Consider the following 23,388-nt stretch of genomic DNA (forward strand, 5'->3'; position numbering starts at 1 on the left):
ATATACCAAAAAGAACATTAACAATCATGGATGGCATAGGATGGAAATTGAGAAGACAATGAAAATGGTTGTTTATAGTTGTGATTCTTTTGGATTTGGAAGAGATAGAAGCAATATACATACGTACTATGGGATTATTTTCCTTTCCTAATATAACCGAACCTGGCAATGGCAATGGCAATGGCAAAGGCAAAGGAAAATTGGCAAATGGCGTGGAGTACCTTCTTTGTACATAGCCAATAAAAAAATATATCATTTTCAGAGTAAGTCACCCCCGGCCCGCTGGCTAGTCCCTTCCCTTTAATTCATTTTGTTTTGCTTTCAATATATGTATTTTGGTAAATTACAAGAACATGGCAAAACTCGAACAATAAACACGACTAGCGTGACTCGTACCTGGGCCACACCTGAAGCAGTAAACAACATGAACATCATACTATCACTTAGGGGCTCAACTTTCATTGTTTAGCTTATAATTATTATAATCATAATAATGTGTAACTGAAAAAGGAAATGATAATTGATGACGACTCACTAAACTCTTACACTAGACCACCAAGAAAGGAAGTTAACCCTAGGCTGCGGATAATGTGTTTGTCCATTCCATGAGAGCATGTATCCAACATTTCAAACCACTCCCATTAGCTGAGAGTTTAAACATCAAAGGGATAAGAATTCAACTACCACCATTAACATTAACTCTTGAAACCATATTAATACAAACTCTACCCTGCATTCATCCACAAGAAACAGTGGCACGTTGGTTCCAAACTCATCCATTATCCAATTTTCATTTGAATTTAACTGATTACAACTCCCAAGCCATCTTTCAGCAGCATACCAACATTCTTTTTTCTATTCTTAACAACAAAAAGAAAAAAGAAATATGGCGAGTCCTTTTCATTTTCTTTCCTTCCTTCATAGTTAGGCAACTCCATAATCAGCCTCGCCAATTGTCCTTCATCTGCCTTATCTCCCGGAGTGCTTCAACAGGAGACTGGCAACCAATACTCCCCTGCAAATCCGATAAATTTCCACATAAGAAAATATGTATACCACGTCACAAATCAGTGCAAAATGGTCCCAAAACAAACAAATGAAGAAGAGTAAGCATAAGAACATCTTGAGACTAGTACAAAAGCTTGAGCCATAATCTGCAACAGTATAACATGACATTGAAACATATGTAGATTTGTCACTTTAAAGGTGTATTTTATGGTAAGGAGTAAACCTGAAGTTCAGGTAGGTCAACTCGCATAAATGGATTTGTCTCCATTTCTTCCTCAATGGTTGAGGGAATGGTGGGTAGACCAGCTTTGCGCTGACCATTAGCCCAAGCTAACTTCTGTTGTATCCTTGCATTTTTCGGCTCAACTGTCGATGCAAATTGCAGGTTCTTCACTGTGTACTAGAGAAACATAGGTCCAAAAAATTTCATTAATCTTCAGAAATGAGTAGACATGCAGCAAAAACAAAATTATTGCAACCAAAAGTGTCTTCTGTTGAGGTGTAACAAGTTCTTCACCAGTGTACCAGAGAAATATAGGACCAAACATTTTTATATAGTTTCTGAAATGAGAAGAAATGCAGCAAAAACAAACTCATTTGCAAATGCAGAGTTTCTTCTTTTAAGATGTAACAAACTTTGAAAGAAATTTGGGAGTATTCCTCTAATTTCAAAGATTCCATGAATTATTCAGCACAGCAGATTAATCCAGCCTTGAATAGACACTCCACAGACTGCAAATTTATCTTCACCTTTTACTTACACAATCATTGCTAATTTTCTAGTTTAAGATTCATGTACCTTGTAAGCTAGCTTAACTAAATTTCAATGGCATGTGCAGCTACAGACATTGTCAATATATGCTAGCTTGCCATTCTTATGCCAAACAGGAAATATGGCCCTCTTATCTGATGAAAATATATATAGAAGTAAAAACAAAAACAACCATAAGAAGACACCCAAAACAAAGTAGAACATGCAGTACAGCATCAATAAGCTAACTAGTTGGTCAGACAACATCAATATGACTGCCAATCATATATGTGACGCGTACTGTCAAACTAGTTTTTCCAAGTTTATTCTTTCAAGAAATGACTAGGCATTTGACCATATGAACTGGATAATAAACCATTGCATGCCTAAGTATTATACCCGAAAATTTTCCTTAGCCAGGACCTTTGTGGACACTGGATGCTGACAAGCATACATAGTGAATATCTAAAACAATTCAGCATAGACTACAGAGACAGACAATAAATGGGAAAGGGTAAATCTCTGTACCTCATGGCCACAGTAGACACGAGTTGGCTTTGGCAGTGAACCCAGTGTTACACAGAGTGATTGATACATCTGTTCGGCTGTGCCTTCAAAAAACTTCCCGCAACCAGCAATGAACTATACAATGAGAAATGACAAATTATTTCCAGACCAATCAAAACGACAGAAGTAAACAAGATAAAGATAAAGATAAAAGATCTACCTCCTAACCATCAAAAAGCCTTTTGGTAAGAGCTAAAGTTTTGTGCCTAAAACTTAAAGTTAACAAGGTAATATCCCAACAATTGGGAAGAAACTCAAATGCTCCATGCAAGTAAAACTTACACAACAACCAAGAACAACTTGCCAAAATAGTAGCCAAGGGAAAAATGGAATTAGTATCATGTACTGAAGAACTCTGCATCTTAAAAGCTTAAGCCAGTAACTAAGGAGATAGAATTCGTTTTGGACTTGAATAAGCTTCAATCAGATAAAGGAGAAAGTAACAAGTAACAGCAAATATGTGTATATATATATATTATATGTATGTAAGAATGAATGCATGCATATAAAGGAAAAAGAAAGATAGAGGTTCAAACTTACGAGGGTATCTCCGGTAAAAACAGCAGGGTCCTCCCCGTCTTTGCCTGTGATGTAGTAACTAATGTGACCCTTGGTATGGCTGATGAAAAGATGAGAGGGTCAGGGCAAAGAGGGATTCTATAAAAGTAAAAACTGAGATATAGAAAGAAAGAGAAACAAGCAAACGCAGGGAAATAATAACAAACATAGAAGGTTTGTAATAGAAGAGAAGAGTAAATAATACCAAGGGGTATGAAGAGCCAAAATGTTGAGATGAGAGCCAAGGGATAAGGTATCGCCGTTTTGGAGCTGATGAGTGCAGCCCCTAACATTATCAAGGGAACCACCATATACCTTGATCCCAGGCACCAACTGCTTTATCTTATCATTCCCACCAGCGTGATCCCTGCAGATTGAATTACAAAGCAAACAAACATATTCCACTCCGAATTCTTCTACAAGCAGTCAATCTTAAATGAAAAGCATAGTGATTACCAGTGGTGATGAGTGGTAAGAACAAACTTGAGGACAACCCCATGCTGATTTGCTACATCAAAAACTTTCTCCGCCTCCACAGGATCCACCACTGCCGCCTCTTTTGTGCTTTCATCTATCACCCTTTTTTATTAATTAAAAAAAAAACCGAATTCAACAATTCATCAATCAACAAACAAGAACAAAAAAAAGAGAATTAAATAAAAAAACTCACAGATACGAGTAGTTGTCTTCTAAGCATGGAACCTCAAAGATTTTCATATTTTCCTTTGAAGTTGAAAGTAAGGAAAATTCCGGACAGAAGAAAAAGAAGGTAGGTAAATTTGCACCAGATAGAAAATTGATTCCTTTTATTTGTTTATCTATTTATTTCTGGTATTTTCTAGCAGATGATTTTCTTATTTGTTTGTACTGCAGTTGTGTCATGTCTCCGGTCGAATTTGGATCGGATGCTGATAAAATTTTAGATTCCATTATTGGGTTCAATTTAACTTAAAAAATGTACTTAATTTTTTATTCAAACTTAATCTAGATTATATATTCTAAACTTGACCTAAATTTTTTGGCTCATATTATGAACTATAATATTAATACATTTTTCGAAGTATCGATAATTTTGCTTAGGCAATGAGATACTTTTGAGAAATATATCGATACTTTGTGTTAAGAGTATTCAAATTGAGTCGGGCTAAGACTAAAAAAATTACTCGAAGCCTCATCTAAATGGAAAAAAAACTTTTTTTTTAAATTTATTTTTTGAATCTATATTTTTACCTAAATACTCTCACTTTTTGAGCGATTCTTCGAACTAAACCGAATAGTCTAAGGACAAATTTAGTTTGCAGCAAAGACAGAGAGTTGGGCCGAACCATTGGCCCAACTCGGAGGGATTTTGTTTGGATCACTCATAGTCACACTTGACATTTGTTAGTGGCCGTCAGACAATCGAAGAAAAAAAGAAGAAGAAGAAATGGGGAAGCAGCCGGTGAAGATGAGGGCAGTGGTGTACGCTTTATCACCGTTCCAGCAGAAGATAATGGGTGGGCTATGGAAGGATCTGCCTGCCAAGATTACCCACAAGGTCTCTGAGAATTGGATCAGCGCTACTCTTCTTCTCACCCCTCTCGTCGGCACCTACACGTAATTTATTTCCCTTCCACTTTAGGGTTTCATCCCATCCCCCTCTTTTTTTTCTTCGATTTCTCACCGTATCTTGATCTATCTATGATTTAAGTTTCATTCTTTCTTTTATTTTCCAATCCTAAAATTTACTATTAACTTAAACATTTATATAAAATGTTGCTATCGAACTAGTTCATCTCCTTCAACCATATGTTTATATGTATAAGCTTTACGTTAGCTCTAATATATCAGTTCAATCTCAAACTCAAATAAAGAAAGCTAAAAAAATCTGGGCAATTACTTCTTTTTTAACAGGTTTTATCATATATGCTTTTTTTTATACTATGCTTAGAACTAACCATAATCCCTCCCAATCCATAAATAACTCGAATCTATATACTCTGCATTGATAACAATGCCCATGTCAGTTGAACTAAGACTCAATCGGCAATCTGGGCAAATACTTTTGATTCTATGTTTTATCATAATAGCATATTAAATCGAAAATAGAAAATTCTAGAAAGAGCTCCTTCATATAAGCATTTTATCAGCTCCAATATTACACTACACATTACAAAAGATTCGTTTTACCCAAAACATTACAACACTTGTAATAATTTTTATGAGAGTTATCATAATTTATAAGACTGGGTAATGTTTTGTGCAAATTATAATTTGTGTAATTGAGTAATGTTAGTTAGAGCTGATGGAGAACTTACAAGTGCAATTTAACTCGAGGAGTTCTAGGATGAGCTTTCTAGAATTAGAAACATGCCTTTTCTGTACAACTTAGCCAACTTAACGTAGGAATATGGCTTTTTCTGTACAACTTAGCCAACTTATACCCTACATGCCTTAGCTGTTGCACTTCTTCTGGGAGGAACAAGTGGAAAACAAGAAAGAGCAATATGTACGGTATAACCATGGACAGTATGTTTTACTTGTTATAATTTATCATTTTTTCTTGACTCGTTATGAATATTTTTGTTCTTGGAATGGGACCTCACCCTCCCCTTCTCATGCCTGATTAAGTGGAGCGGAATAGATTGCTCTTGCTCATGTATGGCAACAGTTTCAATGTGATTTGATTAGTGTTATATGCATGGATTGGAAGTATTTTGCTATGTTACCTGAATTCTTTGTTTTTCGAGGAGTATCATGGATATGATATCGATAGTATAAAATTTAGAAAAAGAAAAAACAGTGCACATCCATATCCCACATGCACCCTTGAGTCCAACTAAAACGGATACTTTTGTGATGAATATTGAGCTCCACTTGAGACTGCTCATAGAAATTCAAAAGTATACATGCACAGAATCCACAATTTGTTAAGCACATTGACTTAATGCTTAACATGTATTTTGTCTATTTAACTGGGTGCAGGTATGTCCAAAATTTCAAAGAAAAGGAGAAGCTGGAACATAGGTATTGAAACTATTGGGAAGCCCCCATTTTGGTGCTACTATACTTTCATGCATTTTGGTTGGGACTTGGACTAAGTTTTGAGTTGGTGTGTTTAGTTATGGATATGGGATAATGAAATTGGAACATTATCTTCTTTTTGGTTAATAAATTTGTGGATTTGCTCTTCAATATTTGTGTGTGCAAATTATTAGTGATGACCTTGAGCATTTAACTGTGAGTCCTCTAGCCAAACGGTCTCACGTAAGGAAACACCTTATCCTTTTGGTCATAATATGTTATTGGGATACCTTTTTTTTTTTAAAAAAAGTTAAAGTTTTTTAATAGTAACATTTAAGGTGAGATCTTATTTTAGTAGGATATTTTTAAATCAACGGTAGTGGTTAAAAGACAGAAATGAGAATATTATAGTCATCATGACTAAGTCATGTCAAAAATTAAGAAATTGTGCTTGTAACTTGGAATTTGTTAAATTGGTTGTCAAATACGTTATTTTCCTTTAGAAATTAGTTTTTCTCCTTTAGTGTTGAAACCGGTTGAATTGGGTAAAATGTAAACTCATATTTCTCAATACAAATTTTATGTGGCATGATCAATGATGGCATCTATTTAAAGACACCTTTTGGTAGGATCTCGTGGGATCTTTTAAATCAATGGTTGAAATTAAAAGGAAGAAAAGGAAACATACATAGACCATTGATAATGCCAAGTCGGATTTTGTAGATAACTGTTCAAACGGTTCCATATACAAGCAAGGGATTTTTCAATGAAGCTTCAACTGAAAGAAAAACCATTCTCTCTCTATTGCAGTGGAATAATACAAAAAAAGTTGGATTTAAACCCCAAAAGCTTCAATTGGGATTTTTGTTCAAAGTATTGGGGAAAACACTGAAACTGTTGTCAAGCACCTTCATCAGTAAGTACAATAATTTTTGTGGTTTTGCATGATTAAATGTGAAAAATATTGTGCTTATACAGTTCTAAGAATGGCTGAATGTTTAGGACCAAAAAAAAGATGTTAACTTAAATGAAGAATCAGAACAGGGAAGGCCAAATATTTTTGGGAAGAGACGGGTTCATGATTTTATTTTATTTATTTAACAACACTACTAAATTATCATCAGAGGAAGTTGGAGGAATGGAATTCAGTAGCTTAGATGATGCTCAATCGTTTTATCTAAGCTATGCTCATATGCTTGGTTTCAATGTTAGGTTTGGAGGAACGAAGTCAGACCCAAAACTAGGGATGTTGTTACTGTATTTATATTGAAATAAAGAAGTGGAGTTGTTGGAGAAACACATCGACAATAATAGGAGTTGAGAGCTTAAAAATAAAACTTGAACTAGATGTGAAGCGAAGATGCGAACGACGTTCAAAAAGTGTAGAAGTAGATGGATTGTTACGAATTTTGTGAAAGCACAATCATGAATTTGTTGTACATCATGCACAGAATAATCTGATAAGGTCATTTCGTGAAGTTCCAGCCGGTGTAAAGGCTAAAGTATTAGCGATGAGACGAGCTGAAATCCAACCTTCCTAGATGATGTCATCCTTCGCTGTCCAAACTGGGGGATGAGAAAATGAGCTTCAAGAATTAACTTGTTGCAAGTAGAGACGATAAAAGCAGTTGAACACGGGGATTCAAATGCTACTTTAGAATATTTTGAGTCGAGAATAATAAATATCCTAGTTTGTAAATTACTTTTACCAAGGATGAGGACAACCGTCTTCAGAATATTTTTTGGGTTAGCTTTTACAATAGGACGAATTAGGCATATTTCAGAGATGTCTTTGTGATCAACACGACCTACAAAAAGAAGAAGAAGACATAATCTCCCACTATTGATGTTTGTTAAAGTGAACATAACCATAGATAAGCCTAATGCAAATAGCAACACCAAAGCAAAATTGGTGTTATTTGCAAATGTCATATCTTGAAAATAATGACAAAACTTCGACTTCCTTTTCTTCCCTGCAAATTCACCATCAACATGTTTTAATTTTCTTAGGTCAAACAGAAAAAAATGCAGAATATGCTAGTAGTGTATCAATAGTGGGTTTTTCTAAATTTTTATTTTATTTTGAATTTTAATATATATAATTTTTAATAGATTTAATAAACATGCTATGTCAACAAAGGTATCAAGTGATGTGATATGCCGTGTTGGACAAAAACGTTGACCGTTAATTGATAGGTAAATTTTGTCAAAAAAATTTTGCAATATTGTGGATGAGATTAAAACAAAAATAATGCTAAGGGCTGAAGTTAAAAAAACCCAAAATGTTGAATATTATAATTAATTAATTTTAATAATGATTATGAAAAAAAATTATTTTATTAAATAATATATATAAAATGATTATTATCTTCTATTGTTTCATTTTAATGAGCATCTTCTATTTAATTATATATTAACATACACAGCTGGTTAGAATATAAAAATTTTATTTTTGTTATTGAATTATTAACCTAAAAAAATTTATAAAAAAACTAAAAAATATAAATCCATCAAATGTTAATACAAAATCATAAACAAATATTAGATTATGACACATTTATTTCCGTAAAAAATTTAAAAAATTGATAAATAAAATAAATATAATTCTAGTTGAAATGGCAAAGTCTATATATTAAAACTTATAATGTTTTAAGTTATAATTGACGTAAGTGATGAAATAACCCGATAAAGATATATGGTGTGCCACTTATATATCATACTAATGTATATGAATCGGTTTACTCTTTGATCTATCTTACAGAGATTAATTTACTCATTTTTTAGTAAAAAATCAAAATACAATTTAACTCTTAGTACAATGGCCTTTGTGGTACTTTTACCGTTTTTAGATAGTATTAATGGCATGAGTTTAAAGTTCATCGAATACAATTTTTTTTTATTAATTTTACATGTCAAAAGATAAGATAAAACAACTTCACCAAATATAACATATCTAAAAGGTTAAATTCTATTACTAATCCCTGTACTTTATGAAAGTTATGGATTTAGTCACTATACTCTATTTTGGTCGGTTTTAGTTTCTGTACTTTTAGAATTGGTCAATTTTAATCCTTGTACTTTTTTAATTTTAAAATTTTAATCACGACCCAAACAGTAGTAGTTAAATATGTTTGATTAAATTCAACTATTATTGTATTATGTGTACAGTTGTAGGTTTAGTCCATATTCTCCAACTGGATCATTTTATATCCCTATATTTTATAAATTTTAAAGTTTTAGTCTTAACACAAATGACAATGCTAATCCATTAATTGAAATTTTAATAAGTGAAAGTAACAAGCTAATATGATATTACACATATGATAATATGTTTGCCGTACTAGATTTTGGAAAATAGTAGAACTTAACTTAATGAATTTAACAGTTATTATTTGGTGAGGATTAAAATTTTAAAATTTAAAAAGTACAAGGACCAAAAATGATGAAATTAAAGTACATAGACTAAATTCGAAACTTTGGCAAAGTATATAGACTAATAGAAGAATTTAACCTTTAAAATATGATAAGATACTTTAGTAATTACTCAACGAGTTAATCTTACAGCTCTTCACACATCCCATTCCCGCCGCCTCGTCTTGCTCTTCAGACCCAAGCCCTTTCGTTCCGACTGACCAGCAAATTTAATGTAATTTTTGTAGCCCTAAACTTAATCTTCTGCTCTCTGCCTCTGCCTCTGCCTCTGCCTCTGCGTCTCATACTCTTGCTCTTGGTTGTTTTTTTATTCGTTAGACTGCTATTTGTGGCCTTGAACCGTTTCTAGTGGTGTGATGTTTGGTCACACCGCCGCAACTGCGTAATAGAGGCCGTGAGACATCATTAGGCCACTACTATTTGAAACACTGCTTAGAATATGATATGGAGATGCCGCTGGGGCTTCCTGCCTTCAACGCCAGCAACCGCTATCTTCGCATCATTTCGTTTGATATCAGTTCGCCTTTTTTCAGCACCAGAGGTAAGTTCAACCGATAAAAGTCAAGCATTTTCTGGTGAAAAAAAGACACTTATTATAAATCCTCAAATCGTTCACTCTACTCTACTCAACTGCCCTTCTAATTTGATTGCCTTGAGCTTTTTCTTATGGTGTGCTAAGCAACCCAATTATTTTCATGATGTTCAAGCGTTTGATTGTATGGTTAATGTTGTCTCCCAGTTAACTAAAAAGTATCTAACTGTGAGAAGAATTGTTGGGGAATTGGAAAATATTGGTTGTGTGATAAAGCCACAAACTTTCTTGCTTTTGTTGAGGATTTATTGGCGTAGTGCATTATATGGAATGGTTTTTGAGACTTTCCACGAAATGGCCGCTTTTGGTTTTACTCCTAATACATTTGCACGTAATGTGGTCATGGATGTTTTGTATAGAATTGGTCATGTTGATAAAGCTATCAAGGTTTTGAATGATACCCACTTTCCCAATTTCTTGACCTTTAATATTGCTTTGTGTAATTTATGCAAGTTGAGTGATTTGTCTAACATTTCATATGTTAGTAGAAGAATGATCCAGCTGGGATATTATCCTAATGTTAAGACATTTGAGATGATCTTGAATTGTTTCTGTAAAATGGGTAGGCTAGCAGAGGCATATCAAGTGTTAGGCTTGATGATTACGCTTGGAGCTTCTGTATCGATGAATGTTTGGAGTATATTGATTGATGGGTTTTGTCGGTTGCATCAACCTGGTTTGGCTTATGCTTTGTTTAAAAAGATGCTTCGGACTGGTTGCTCACCTAATCTGGTGATTTACACTAGTTTGATCAAGGGATTCTTGGATTCCAGAATGGTCAATTCTGCTTCTAGCATTCTAAATAGAATGGAATGTGATGGATATGTTCCTGACTTGGTTCTCTGTAATGTATTAATAGATTGTTTATCTAAGGTTGGGAGGTATGATGATGCATTTGGTATTTTTCTGAGCTTGTCTGACAGAAATCTGGTACCTGACTCTTATACATTTTGCTCTTTGTCATCCAACATATGTTTGTCCCGGAGGTTTTCTCTTTTACCCAATATAGCTAGTGGACTTGCAATAGAAGGGGACCTAATGGTCTGTAATTCCCTACTTAACTACTTTTGCAAGGCTGGCTATCCATTGCATGCTGTACAGTTATATGATTACATGCTTGCTAGAGGTTTAACACCTGACAAGTATAGTTTTGTTGGATTACTTAGCGGGCTATGTGGAGCAGGAAGATTTGATGAAGCTGTTAATGTTTATCAAGCACTAATACGGTATTACCCTGGTCTTGATGCTCATGTCCATACTGTTATCGTAGATAGGCTCATAAGAGTTGGTAAATATCACAGAGCCTTCAGATTGTTTAGGAGGGCACTTGAAGAGAAATACCCTCTAGATGTTGTATCATACAATTTTGCCATCTATGGACTTTTTAAGAGTGGAAGGATATATGAAGCCTATACACTGTACAGCCAGATGAAGGAAGTTGGTGTTTTTCCTAATGCACACACATATAATTTGGTCATCTCTGGTTTCTGTAAGGGAAGAGATCTCAAAATGGTCAAACAGTTGATGCAAGAAATCAGCAAGACAGAAGTTGAGTTGGACCATCATACGATAAACAGTGTTATTAAACTGTTGTTCAGATCTTATCCATATCCTTCAGCCCTCAATCAATTAATTGAGATGTGTAAATCAGGTTTGATACCTGACGAGGCAATGTATGCACAATTCTCCAAGGGGCTTGCATCTGGAATAAATATCGGTCATGCTCAGCACTCACTCATGAGGGATCAACTATTGGTGGACCCATCTAGCTCTGATGATATTCCTGATGTGGCTGCTTCTGTGGGCTGAGCTGTTGTCGGTGAATAAGTCATCTCATATCTCAGTGGACAGAGCAGCTGTGCTTTAATTCAATGCAGCTGTGCTTACCAGCAGAATGTAGTCGTAACTTCAAAGGTAAAAGTTGTAGCTCTTTCCATTTGATAAAATATTCACCCTATCTTACTGGCTCTTTTGACCAATGCTTTACTAACTTCGATCAAGAAAACATTGAGAACCTTTTACAATAACTTTGGTGTTTCAAAAATTTTCTATATGAATAAAAAATTCTCATCTGTGTAAAAATTAACTGAAACAGGAAAGACAGCAGAGGGAAAGATGAATTGATAAATAAATCAAGGACTAATCGCTGTGTGTGGATATCTAGGGGATACTGCTGAATCACTCTGTGTGGAACTCCTCTTTGAGATGTTGAGAGATAGTGTCTCGAGGAAACAGTTAATTTGTGGATGGTTAGTGATAGTGAAAATTGTCTGCTTTGATGTTTATTCCTCAATATTGATTTGTTATGTAATTCCAGCCAGATTGAGATCCCAGCTATTATTTGAGAGCCCACCTACACCCAAACTTCTGAATTCCAGTAGCTCATTGGTAGGTCTTCCTTCTTTCATTGGCCTATATATAAATATAAATGTAACTCTTTTGGGTACTTTATTTGGTACACTTGCATTATAGAACTTCCAAGTGTCCCCTATATGTAAATTTTTAACCAACCCCGTTTATGGAGTAAAAAAAACTCTAGTACCCGTGCTTTTTCTGATTTAATTTTTTGTTTCTTCAGGCTGAAGATGCCTCTAAAATGGTTTCAGAAGTAGCTGCTGCTGCTTGCAGGCTTTGGTCCATTGAAAGATGAGAATCATATTGGTAAAGGTATGGAGAAGATAATACCATCATCTAGGAATAAAGAGAACACCCACCCACAGATTGAAAATCTCTGCCAAGAATTGGGCAAAAGAAACAACTTCAGTAGGATTATTCTCTCAAAATCTTTATAGAACACCTTAGATATGATTCTTTGTTATTGTATTGTTTTGTATATCCCTTACCCCTACACTGTCTTAAGGCCAGTTTTGCATTACTTCTCAAAAGTATTTTTGGGACAAAAAGTACTTTTGAGATAAAAATATTGCTAAACAAGATACTTTTGAGCTTTACAAAGTGCTTTTGGGACAAAAAATGCTTTGCAAATGCAGAAGTAGAAAATTTTAGCTTTTGCTCAAAAGTATTTTTTAACCCAAAAATGCTTTTGAAAAGCAATGCTAAACTGGTCCTTAATTTTGGATTGGTGATGATAATCTTTGTTCCCAAGGAAAGTCATTATCAAGATGGAAGAATGAACAATAAGAGAGAGATAAGGCAAGCTGTAGTCATTGTTATTCACAGTATTATATTTCTAAATTATCATTGTAAATACTTTTATTATAAGTTAGAATTTAATTTCATTAACATTTTTATTAATTATAATTACTTTATGATAAGTAAAACAAATAAATTTTACATAAAATTTTATTTCTTGGAGTTTAATTTTTCATTATTAATCTTAAAATCAAATTGGCTTTATTTGATGAAAATATATATAAAAGAAGAGCTCAAATTGGATTGAATTTCCTTATTTATGGATTTTAATTTATATAATTTAAACATGGAATAGACTTTAAATGTTAAAATATTCATTAATTTTGATAATTTGTAAAATATATAATTTTATGTTTTAAAATATATATAAAATAAGGGAAATTGTTTTATAAGTTACAAGGATAACACGTATTTGTACGGTAAATAAATACGAAATTCTTTAATTTCACTTGTGGAGTTAAAAAAATGTATTGTACTTTAAAAAAAAACATTGTTAATGATACAAAACACTAACATATAAGATAAAAACAGTATCATAGAAGTCAATAAACATCGCGACACTCAATTTTTTCTTTATAGAGTAAGGTTAAGTCGGGTCATATTTGAGTTGAGATATTGTATTATATTAACATAATCTATTTGTTTAAATCTAACCCCTCCTAAAATATGAGACTTGAAGTTGTTCAAGTATATCTAAATTTATAAATGGTTAAGTTATGCTTATTTTAAATCCATTTAAATTTTTTAAAATAATTTAAAAAATTAATTTATTTTTTTAATTTAATATTTAATATTTTTATGTTTTTTTATTAAAATTTTAAATAAATACAAGTTATCATATTTTTTAATGTTTATATTATAATATTATTTTTACGTAATATAAATTATATAATATATAAAAATAAAATAAAATAAAATAATATATTACAATATTAAAACTGAGACCAAAACTTCGAGTTTGGAGGGGTAATCCGACTTTTGAAGGTTTATAGGGCATGGGTTGGGGTTTGGGCTTTTTGGTTGGGTTAATGGGCTAAGGTTGAAGTTGAAATGAAGAAATAAAGACGGCTAGGGTTTTTGCATTATTCGAATCATTGCAATTCTCTTCTTCTCAAGGCCAGACGACGACATGGGGAGGAGTAAGTTTCTCTCCTTCCTTCTATTGCTTGCCAATCGCCCTTACAGCTGTTCTTGAAATCTTTTTTGCTGTGATTTTAGTTAATTCATTGATGTTTTTATATATATTAGTAACGTTGAATGCTGTTTGTTTTCCTTTCAATTTTTCGTACTTCATTTTCCACAATTAGGTTTTACATTTGCTACACTCCTGTAGTTGCATGCTAAACAAAAGCCCTATGGCATCTGGATTTATTTTCTACCCATCACTCACTACCAGTCTCATCTCCATCACCATCTGCTTTTTTTTTTCTATTGCCATCTGAAAAAGGAACTTTTAATTTCAACTTACCACAAAATTTTCAGTTTTTCAACCCTAAACCCTAAACCTTACTAGGTTCAGCTAAACCGCTCTAAATTGGCATTCCGTGTCAGTGCTTTTTAGCATTATGATTATTAGTCATTTCAGTTTTTCAAACCAAGTAAGAGCTCTTTGTAATAACCCTATCCCTCATTTCTGTCATATAGGGTTCTGTTTTCCATGTGTGACTCAGTTAATTGCTTTCATATGCTTCTACAAAATCTTGGGAATGGCTGCTAGGGATTAGCTCATTTGGCTTACTGCAGCGCTATAGAAAGCATTAGAAGTTTGTTTGCGAGGGTGCTTCAACTAAATTTCTAACATGACAACATATTGAAACATCTATTATGTCTCCTTTTCTTGTATGCCTTAACTAATGTTTTGGTTTCTAGAAACTTCTCTTACTAACAGATTCATATTATTTTATATTTCTATCATGCATTCCATAAGAAAGTGATTGTATTCTGTTGATATTGAATGTCATGCTTGTGTTAGTTTTCTGAACATCTTCCTTATAGGACCTGCAAGGTGTTATCGCCAAATCAAGAACAAGCCATACCCAAAATCTCGATATTGCCGTGGTGTTCCGGATCCTAAGATCAGAATTTATGATGTTGGGATGAAGAAAAAAGGTGTTGACGAGTTCCCTTTCTGTGTCCATCTTGTCAGTTGGGAGAAAGAGAATGTCTCAAGTGAGGCGTTGGAGGCTGCTCGCATTGCCTGCAACAAGTACATGGCCAAATTTGCTGGAAAGGATGCGTTCCATTTGAGGGTAAGGGTTCATCCCTTCCATGTTCTGCGGATCAACAAGATGCTTTCATGTGCTGGTGCTGATAGGCTTCAGACTGGAATGAGGGGTGCTTTTGGGAAGCCTCAGGGAACATGTGCAAGAGTTGACATTGGTCAGGTCCTGCTTTCAGTTCGTTGCAAGGACAGCAACAGCCACCATGCACAGGAGGCCCTCCGCCGTGCAAAGTTTAAGTTTCCCGGTCGTCAAAAGATTATTGTTAGCAGGAAGTGGTATGCATTTTCTGTTTCTTGGACATCAAATTGAAATGCTTGAGTTTGTTCTATATAATGTTTAAGTGTGTATTTGGGAACAAAAGCTCTGATTTTTGCTTGGAAGTTTTTCATTTTAATATATATTCTGCACATATTTGCAACGTCGTGTCACCTATGTTATTGAAATACGGTTTACAATTATTTTGGTATTGTCAGGGGATTCACCAAGTACAACCGCGCTGATTATCTGAAGTGGAAGTCTGAGAACAGGATTATGCCAGATGGTGTGAATGCAAAGGTAGTAAAACGACTGATCTCTTTCAAACAACCAATGATTTATTCTCTGTGATCTTGTGAATGTAATACATCATATAGCTTTTCATAGCTCTTGTGAAGGACTTACTTCCCTTCATGGAGCTGAATATTTTCTGTTTTCCTACTACTGTGTTTATTGTGTTTTTAAAAGCGAAAGTTCGTGTTTATAATGTGCAGCTTCTTGGATGCCATGGACCTTTGGCAAATCGTCAGCCTGGGAGAGCTTTTCTGAAAGCATCATCTTAGGACATTGGAGTATCTAGAAAAATTTGAAGGGCTCCCCAAAAACCTCTGTTGGAACTCTTTGTTAAGCTTATTATTACTTTAACTATCCTTTTGTTGTGTTGTATCATTCCTCAATTGAACAGATGTTGTTGAGGTTCAAAATACTCTGTTTATTGATTTGTTGTTCAAACAATGGCACTGAGTTTGCTATGGTCTTGAAATTATCATTTCCCTTTTGTTTCTTTTTTAGTCTTTTATTTCATATTTATGTTAAACATATTCTTTTAAATTTTAGTTGATAATGAATATAGGCGAAGCGGTGATGATTTTGTATTTTAATATTATTGAACTCTAGTTTAATATTTAAATTTTATAATTTTTATTTCTTTTATTCAAAGATGTTATAGATCATATCGAAAATTGATTCGAATCGAAGAATTTGGATGATTAATGGAATGCATGTTCAAAAATTGTGATTACCTAAAGTCGAATTGAATTTTATTTTTTATTTAATATATAATTAATTTTTAATTTTTTATGATATAAAACAAATGTTTTATATTTAAAAACAAGGCTTATTTATCAAAATAAGTTTTAAAAATTCAAAACAAAAAATTAATATGAAAAAACTTATAATGGATGGTTCAAAAAATCTAAATAGCCCAATCGAACTGAACAAATATTATCCCTAGTTATAATAACATTACTTATAATTTTTAAAAAAAAAATGAGTGTTTTTTTGTAAGTTTATCATTTGAGTTGGTGACTCAATCAAGAGCGAGACTATTTTAGTAAAATGCTTAAATATAAGTATATTATATTATCAATATTACTATTTAAAACCTTGGAAAAAGAATAAAATACATTTTCTATTAATGGTTCCTATAATTATTTTGGTAATGCTTTTGTCTTTTCATATTTTTTGTAATATTTAAATAAAAGAACTAAAATTAATTATAATTTAAAATGAGTATTTATAATTTGATAATTGATTTGTTGACATAGGTAACACCAACACAGTAAAATGTTAAATATAGATATTAAATTATTAATACTATTATTTAAATCCTTAACTGATTTAGTGTCACAGGTTAACCAGTCACCAATTTAGTTGGAAAAGATTAATATATCATTTCTATTAAATAATTGCTACTATTATCTTGATAGCGTTTTTGTCTTTTCATACTTTTATGTAATCTTTAAATAAATAAAAAATAAAATTAACATATTTAAGGATTGAACACATATTTAATGTATTTATAAACAAGTTATTTATCACTACTTCGATAATCATTATTAAATAAATTATTAAAAAACAAAATTTTGACAAAATATTTTCTCTTACATTGTGTATATAAATAATATCATTAATTGAGTTGGTGATATAAATTAGCTCCATATTTACCTTTTTTTTTTTACTAAGATTTTTAATATTGAATTTACCCTTCTCCCTCCTCCTCTTTCCCTCTCCTCCTTTTCTCCCTTTCCCTTACTTGTAGTTGCTCTTGTTTGCTTCTAAGGTGGTCACCGACTGCGTTGTTGTCGTTGACCCTCGTCGGAAATAGTCCGCTCCATTCTCTCTTGCCACCCTTTCTTCCTTATCACCTTTTCTCCATCTCTTTCTCCCTCTTCACCTCCATTGCCACTTCCTTTTTCTCTTGCTAGCCACCCTTCATTTTCCGGTGAGTTTGTTCGGTATTACTGTGGTTTCTCCCTTGATGGAAGTCTCTCGAGTCGGCACAAGTCCAAGCTGACTCGCTTTTGACTACATCTGATCTAATGGTTTTAACGTGTTAGTCTTTTGGGATGGTCACTAGCGGGTACAACGCTTCTGTTTTCTGGTGGAAGACACCTTTGGATGGAGCAGGTGCTCTAGATTTACAAATCAATGTTAATGTTTTAATTTAAGCGACTTTCCCATTGTTGGAGCGTAGACTGGTGCAAGTGTGTATGTAAATTTCTGATGGTCTTCTGTTCTACAAGTATAATAGAAATCCCTTTTAACTCATCTTAGGATTAAAAGTCTTCTTAGTTGCTTGTTGTACAAGAATTTGATGATCTTGATTAGATTGAGGAAGAGGAGGATGCTGAGCGACAACTTCAACAGGCTGAAAGAAAGAGTCGTCAAGAAATTGAAAAGCTTGAACAAGGTGGCAATCAATGATTGCTGGTTAGGTTTCATTGTTTCCCCTCCTTTCTTTCTTGTGTATATTAAGTTTCTGAAAGTTTACTTGCTGGATAAATTGTGACTTGCATTGTACTGCCTGTGGCAGTTGCTGTCTCCATACATTTTGAGCGTCTTGTAGGCAAATGGCCTTGTTGGAACACATAAATTTTGCAATCGAAGTACTTTTCATAACATGACATGCAATTTTTGCTTTTCCCCTCTCATCTTACCTTGTTCGACATTCTTTCTTACAGAGAAACAGGTTTATAATCTATTTTGGTACATGTCGAAGATGAGTAACAGTAGGAGAGTCCTCATCACAAAATAAACATATTACAGTCTTTATGGAAATATCCATAATTACGTACAAATCTATTTGATGAAGCTATTTGGTTCCTAATTTTACTAGGCAAAACCTCTTTCTTGTTCTAGTTTTAGTAAATTTACTCTCCATTACGAGTTAATTTTACCACCAAGCTGGCTATCAGACAACAACCAACTTGAAATTGGTCCTCCTAGCGGCTAACTTTGTTTCCAACATTATGGCAGTTGGGAAAGGGAGTTTGAGCAAAAAAATGGAAGTTATGGGGACGATGTGACAACATCCAAATGTTATGCCAATCTGTGCTTATATACTATTCAAAGAATGAAAAGCTGATAGTCTACAACTACATACCAGCGGGTAGATTGTTCACACTCCTGCATGGTATGCTATTGCTTATCTCCACTCGGTTGCAACATCATTTAAGTGATTACTTTCTTTAATGCCCTTTTAATTCTCTTAATATATAGAAGGCTTGGACGGAGATTTTAAGCCAAAGAAAGAACGATATCTATTGACTTTAACCATTCAGAGAAGATCTTGTTACCAAAATTTTGTCTAACATATTAGAAAAAAGAGGAGGGCATTGCTATTCATTAGAGAGTACTATTGTGAACTTATTCTTCAAACTACCTTTAACAAATGCAGGGCTCCAAAAGGATGATCAAGTTGTTTAGAATATGTAATGCAGCCTGTAGATGATTAATAATCAATGAAGCCCTCACAGTTGCATAGAACTAAGTTGACTTAGGAAGGAAGAAACCTAATTGGTAGTTGGCCACCATAATTCTTAAATGAAGCTAGATGTCAATGCTAAAAGAAATATAGTAGAAAATCTGATTATAATCCTTTTAGCTAATGACACCTGGTCTGTAGTGAGCTTACCACTTGGAAGGAAGCCAATAGGTTGCAAATGTTATTCAAAAATGTTGATGGAACTGTGAATCAGTTCAAGTCAAGATTAGTAGCTCAGGGCTACTCTCAAGTTCCAGGTCAGTCCTGCAGTAAATTCTCCTATAGTGAAAATTTTGTTTTCTCTTGCAGTTTCAAATTAATGGCAAACCATGAAAGTAGATATAGTTCAACCATCATGCTTTTAAAAGTTTGGAGCAAATGGTACACCATTAGTTTGTGAGTTGCAAAAAGCATCATATAAGCTATGACAGGCCCCAAGGAATTTGTGTAACAACCTGAAAGAGTTCCTGACAAGCCTCCATTTCCATGCCTCAAAATTTGACACATCCTTGTTTATACTAGGGACAAAAGTTATTGTTACCTACCTTATTGTCCATGTTGATGATATATACTTATGACTGGAAGTTCTGAAGAAGTTATAACTGATGTTGGTAGCTTTCTTGAAGAGGTTTAAAGCTACAAAAGTGTGGTAGGTGCCCCTCAATACATTTGTCATACATCGCCTTGTTGGGAAAATAGGTACGAAGGCGATCTATTTTTCGTTAGCGTTGAAAGATTCAATTATCAGGCTAAATTTAATCGAAAGGTTTCCGAAATAAAAATGAGTAAAGGGAGGTAAATACTTAACTTATTAAAGAAGTTAATAATTATTATATAAGGTCTAAATTGTAAGGTAACTAGATTAGAGGGATTAGTTGAGAGATTAAGTAAAGCTCTTGATTACAATTTAACCATCACAATTATTAAGTTACTAGTGTCACGGGCCGCAGTTCAAAGCCCGTGACCAGCGCACCAAATGCATCCAATGGAGGTCTGTTGCTCAGATGGAGATCATTTGGCCCACAAGAACTGGCTCGATTCAAAAAGATATTGGAAAAGCCTGTCAGATTGAAGCCTGGTTGGCCCGATAGCGAAGAGATGGCAACTTAGGCTAATATGGTAACTAATCTTAGAAGATAGAGGGAATCATATCTTGTAAAGATTAGATTAGATTTGATAAGGCTTATCTTGTAAATCCCTGAAATTAAGGGATATGGTTAAATCTCATCCGTCGATGTAATTGTATCTTGACCGTCGGTTTTGGGGGAGCTCAACTATAAATAGAGAGCCTCCCCCTCATTTGTACTGACTCCTGAATTGTTTCATTATTCTTTGTGAATAAGAATTGAGAGCATTTACTCAAACTTTTCTCTCAAGCGTTCTTGCTTTTGTTCATCTTTCAAAGATCGTTCTTAATTCGTTCTTCCGCTGTTCTTCGTAGAAACTTTAAGGGAATTCTGTTGAATCCTTTATTGTTACGAGTTGAGCTGACTTAGGCGTTTTTACGGTTGAATCCTTTATCGGTGGAAGTTAGGCTGACTTAGGCGTTTTTAAGCCAAGAAACTGCCTAAGGCCGCACGGATGTGTGGGAAAACTCCAAGTTCGTGACAAGTGGTATCCGAGCCAAGGTTTGAACCAAGTGATATCTGAGTTGTTGGTTCAAAGGCACCGTTGGGATGTCGAGAGAAGAGTTCGAACAAAGGTGGGCGAGGAAGTCTTTGAAGGAGACAATATCGGCAGTAGAGGAACGTGTGGGTAAACTCGAGGGATCCATGGAGGATGTAAAGGAGGCACTCGATGGGGTCGAGGATCACATAGCAAACTGGAAGGAGCAGTCCAGAGACTATGTAAAGATGTCTCTTGGTTCCACCATGGACAAGGTAAACGAGTTGTTTAATTCACACAGGGATAAGCTGTCGGAAAGGAATGATGCTCTCGAGGCCATGATGATGGCTTTGAAGGAGGAAACAATGGCCACGACGAGGGCTTTGACCACAAGAATAGAGGAGCTCGAGGGAGAGCTAGCCTTGTGTCAAGCAGCCGTGGGGAAAGGAGTGGCAAATGCAGCACTCAGTAATGAGGATGTCCCAAAGCCGAAAGAGTTTGTGGGGACAAGGTCTGCATGTGATGTGGACAATTTCTTGTGGAGGATGGAAAACTACTTCCGTGCCAAAGGCATCATGGAGGATGCGGTTAAGGTAAACACTGCTTCAATGTTTCTTACTGACATTGCGCTTTTATGGTGGCGAGGTAGGACCACAGATAAAAGGCATGGTGAGATTGGGACGTGGCAAGAGTTCCAATGCGAATTGAAGGGACAGTTTTATCCAGAGTTTGCCGAGGAAGAAGCTCGGGCAAAGTTGCAAGGGATAACGCAACGGGGCACAGTGGGGGAGTATGTTCGAGAGTTCAAGGAACTCATGCTCCAAGTTTTAGATGTGACCAATGAAGAAGCATCGCTTGCTTTTCAAAAGGGATTGAAGCCGTGGGTCAGACAGGAGGTGGAACAAAGAGGTGTCCAAAAGCTGTCGGAAGCCATGACGGTAGTTGAGTCCGTGATCAAGCTTGGTCTAGGGAAAGACAAGCTTGGGTCTTCCAAGTCCGAGGAAAGGGGTGTATGTGAAATGAATCACAAGGAAGACATTGTTAATGGCAATGGCAACGGCAACAATGGTGGTAATGGGAAACCACGAGTTGGGAAGAAGAAACCCAAGAGGAAAAGGGACAAGCTGAGATGCTTTCTTTGCGATGGTCCACACATGTTAAAGAAATGTCCGAAGAAATCCGCGCTTAAGGAGAAGCCGGTGGGTAAGGCCTTGGTACTTGGTTCGAGCGCAAGGGGTGTTGAAGCCAAGGAGGCCGAAAGCGAGAAGAAGCCAGTGGAGTGCTTCTTGTGTCATGGTCCGCATAGGTTGCGGAAGTGTCCGAGGAAGTTTGTCATCGAGGGGAACGATGGAGCAGACAATGAGCCCAAGAAGGTTGGTTCGAGCAGGGGAAAAGCCGAAGCTAAGAGGGCAAAGAGGAGCAAGAGGAAGCGAGTAAAGTGCTTCCTATGCCGTGGTCCGCATGAGTTGCGGAACTGTCCAAAGCAAGCCGGAGTCAAAAGAAAGGCAACGTCTGAGCTTGGTGAGTCGTCGGAGGGACTTCCACCCAAGGAAGAGGTGAGTTTGTCATCGAACTTAGTGGAGAAAGTTGCGATGAAAACAGTGAAGTTGGGACCAATGAGGCTCAAGTTGAGTGAAGCGTCAGAGTTGGCCGAGTCATCGACAAGGCTTCCACCTATGGGAGAGGTGGGTGATGCATCAGACTTCAAGGGAAAAGAAGTGATGCATGAGGGACAGTTGACTAGAGTAAATGTGAAGGTACATTCCGAACACTGTGATAGTGTTTTGCATTCTAACTTGTTAACTTGGCGAGAACATAGGGGCCCTTTCGAAGTTCTTGAGCAAAGAGGCCGAGAGACTGTGGGCAAAGTGAAGCCAAGTGTGGTGAATCAAGAGGATTCTATTCGAGCAAGGTTAGAATGTGGGCAAGAGAGCGACATAGCTTCTTGTCATCGAGATGTACGAACGAGTAGGACGGTTCGAGTGAAGAAGCGACGTAAGCCGAGGCAAAAGTCCCGAAGGAAGGGGAAGGCTAAGGCATTGAGACGAGACCGAGGCGAATCTAGTCAGTGCCATTCGGAAGTCGCAACGAGGACGTTGCGAGAATGGGTGGGGGAGAATGTCACGGGTCGCAGTTCAAAGCCCGTGACCAGCGTACCAAATGCATCCAATGGAGGTCTGTTGCTCAGATGGGGATCATTTGGCCCACAAGAACTGGCCCGATTCAAAAAGATATTGGAGAAGCCTGTCAGATTGAAGCCTGGTTGGCCCGATAGCGAAAAGATGGCAACTTAGGCTAATATGGTAACTAATCTTAGAAGATAGAGGGAATCATATCTTGTAAAGATTAGATTAGATTTGATAAGGCTTATCTTGTAAATCCCTGAAATTAAGGGATATGGTTAAATCTCATCCGTCGATGTAATTGTATCTTGACCGTCGGTTTTGGGGGAGCTCAACTATAAATAGAGAGCCTC

The 23,388-nt window shown here is 35.4% G+C and overlaps 3 protein-coding genes across 7 annotated transcripts; 2 read left to right on the plus strand and 1 right to left on the minus strand.

The window, feature by feature from the left end:
* Positions 1-669: 669 nt before the first annotated feature.
* Positions 670-3,827, minus strand: LOC107931601 (hydroxyacylglutathione hydrolase cytoplasmic). The gene is made up of 7 exons (XM_016863537.2): positions 3,555-3,827; positions 3,341-3,463; positions 3,090-3,251; positions 2,867-2,945; positions 2,288-2,401; positions 1,232-1,408; positions 670-1,015 (listed from the first exon to the last, which is right to left on the minus strand). Exons 1-7 carry the CDS (start codon positions 3,599-3,601, stop codon positions 941-943), a joined length of 777 nt encoding a protein of 258 aa, XP_016719026.1. The 5' UTR covers positions 3,602-3,827; the 3' UTR covers positions 670-940.
* A 310-nt stretch (positions 3,828-4,137) lies between these two features.
* On the plus strand, positions 4,138-6,058 carry LOC107931602 (cytochrome b-c1 complex subunit 8). Its single transcript, XM_016863538.2, has 2 exons — positions 4,138-4,480; positions 5,849-6,058. The coding sequence occupies exons 1-2, from the start codon at positions 4,311-4,313 to the stop codon at positions 5,895-5,897; spliced, it is 219 nt and encodes a 72-aa protein (XP_016719027.1). The 5' UTR covers positions 4,138-4,310; the 3' UTR covers positions 5,898-6,058.
* Positions 6,059-9,431: 3,373 nt separating this feature from the next.
* Positions 9,432-16,325, plus strand: LOC107931609 (60S ribosomal protein L10). 5 transcript variants are annotated; one of them, XM_016863544.2, is made up of 6 exons: positions 12,012-12,160; positions 12,229-12,299; positions 12,490-14,203; positions 15,060-15,561; positions 15,760-15,841; positions 16,036-16,325. In XM_016863544.2, the coding sequence occupies exons 3-6, from the start codon at positions 14,194-14,196 to the stop codon at positions 16,102-16,104; spliced, it is 663 nt and encodes a 220-aa protein (XP_016719033.2). In that variant the 5' UTR covers positions 12,012-12,160; positions 12,229-12,299; positions 12,490-14,193; the 3' UTR covers positions 16,105-16,325. The 5 variants fall into 5 exon arrangements, 1 of the variants encoding a protein (XP_016719033.2); XR_005912317.1 differs by lacking the exons at positions 15,060-15,561; positions 15,760-15,841; positions 16,036-16,325 and adding exons at positions 9,432-9,533; positions 9,638-11,825 and having other exon boundaries at positions 12,007-12,160; positions 12,490-13,166; XR_005912316.1 differs by lacking the exons at positions 15,060-15,561; positions 15,760-15,841; positions 16,036-16,325 and adding an exon at positions 9,438-11,825 and having other exon boundaries at positions 12,007-12,160; positions 12,490-13,166.
* Positions 16,326-23,388: the final 7,063 nt, after the last annotated feature.

Source organism: Gossypium hirsutum, chromosome D04, assembly GCF_007990345.1.
Source record: "Gossypium hirsutum isolate 1008001.06 chromosome D04, Gossypium_hirsutum_v2.1, whole genome shotgun sequence".
NCBI lineage: Eukaryota > Viridiplantae > Streptophyta > Magnoliopsida > Malvales > Malvaceae > Gossypium > Gossypium hirsutum.

Bases quoted from the DNA above. Each gene is read 5' to 3' on its own strand.
- LOC107931609 (XM_016863544.2), top strand. The intron at 15,562-15,759 runs GTATGCATTTTC...TGGTATTGTCAG, and splicing joins ATTATTGTTAGCAGGAAGTG to GGGATTCACCAAGTACAACC. The intron at 15,842-16,035 runs GTAGTAAAACGA...TATAATGTGCAG, and splicing joins CAGATGGTGTGAATGCAAAG to CTTCTTGGATGCCATGGACC.
- LOC107931602 (XM_016863538.2), top strand. From the start codon at position 4,311: ATGGGGAAGCAGCCGGTGAAGATGAGGGCAGTGGTGTACGCTTTATCA. The intron at 4,481-5,848 runs GTAATTTATTTC...AACTGGGTGCAG, and splicing joins CCTCTCGTCGGCACCTACAC to GTATGTCCAAAATTTCAAAG.
- LOC107931601 (XM_016863537.2), bottom strand. From the start codon at position 3,601: ATGAAAATCTTTGAGGTTCCATGCTTAGAAGACAACTACTCGTATCT. The intron at 2,946-3,089 runs GTATTATTTACT...TCTTTTCATCAG, and splicing joins TTGGCTCTTCATACCCCTTG to CCATACCAAGGGTCACATTA. The intron at 1,016-1,231 runs GTTTACTCCTTA...TCGGATTTGCAG, and splicing joins TTGACCTACCTGAACTTCAG to GGGAGTATTGGTTGCCAGTC.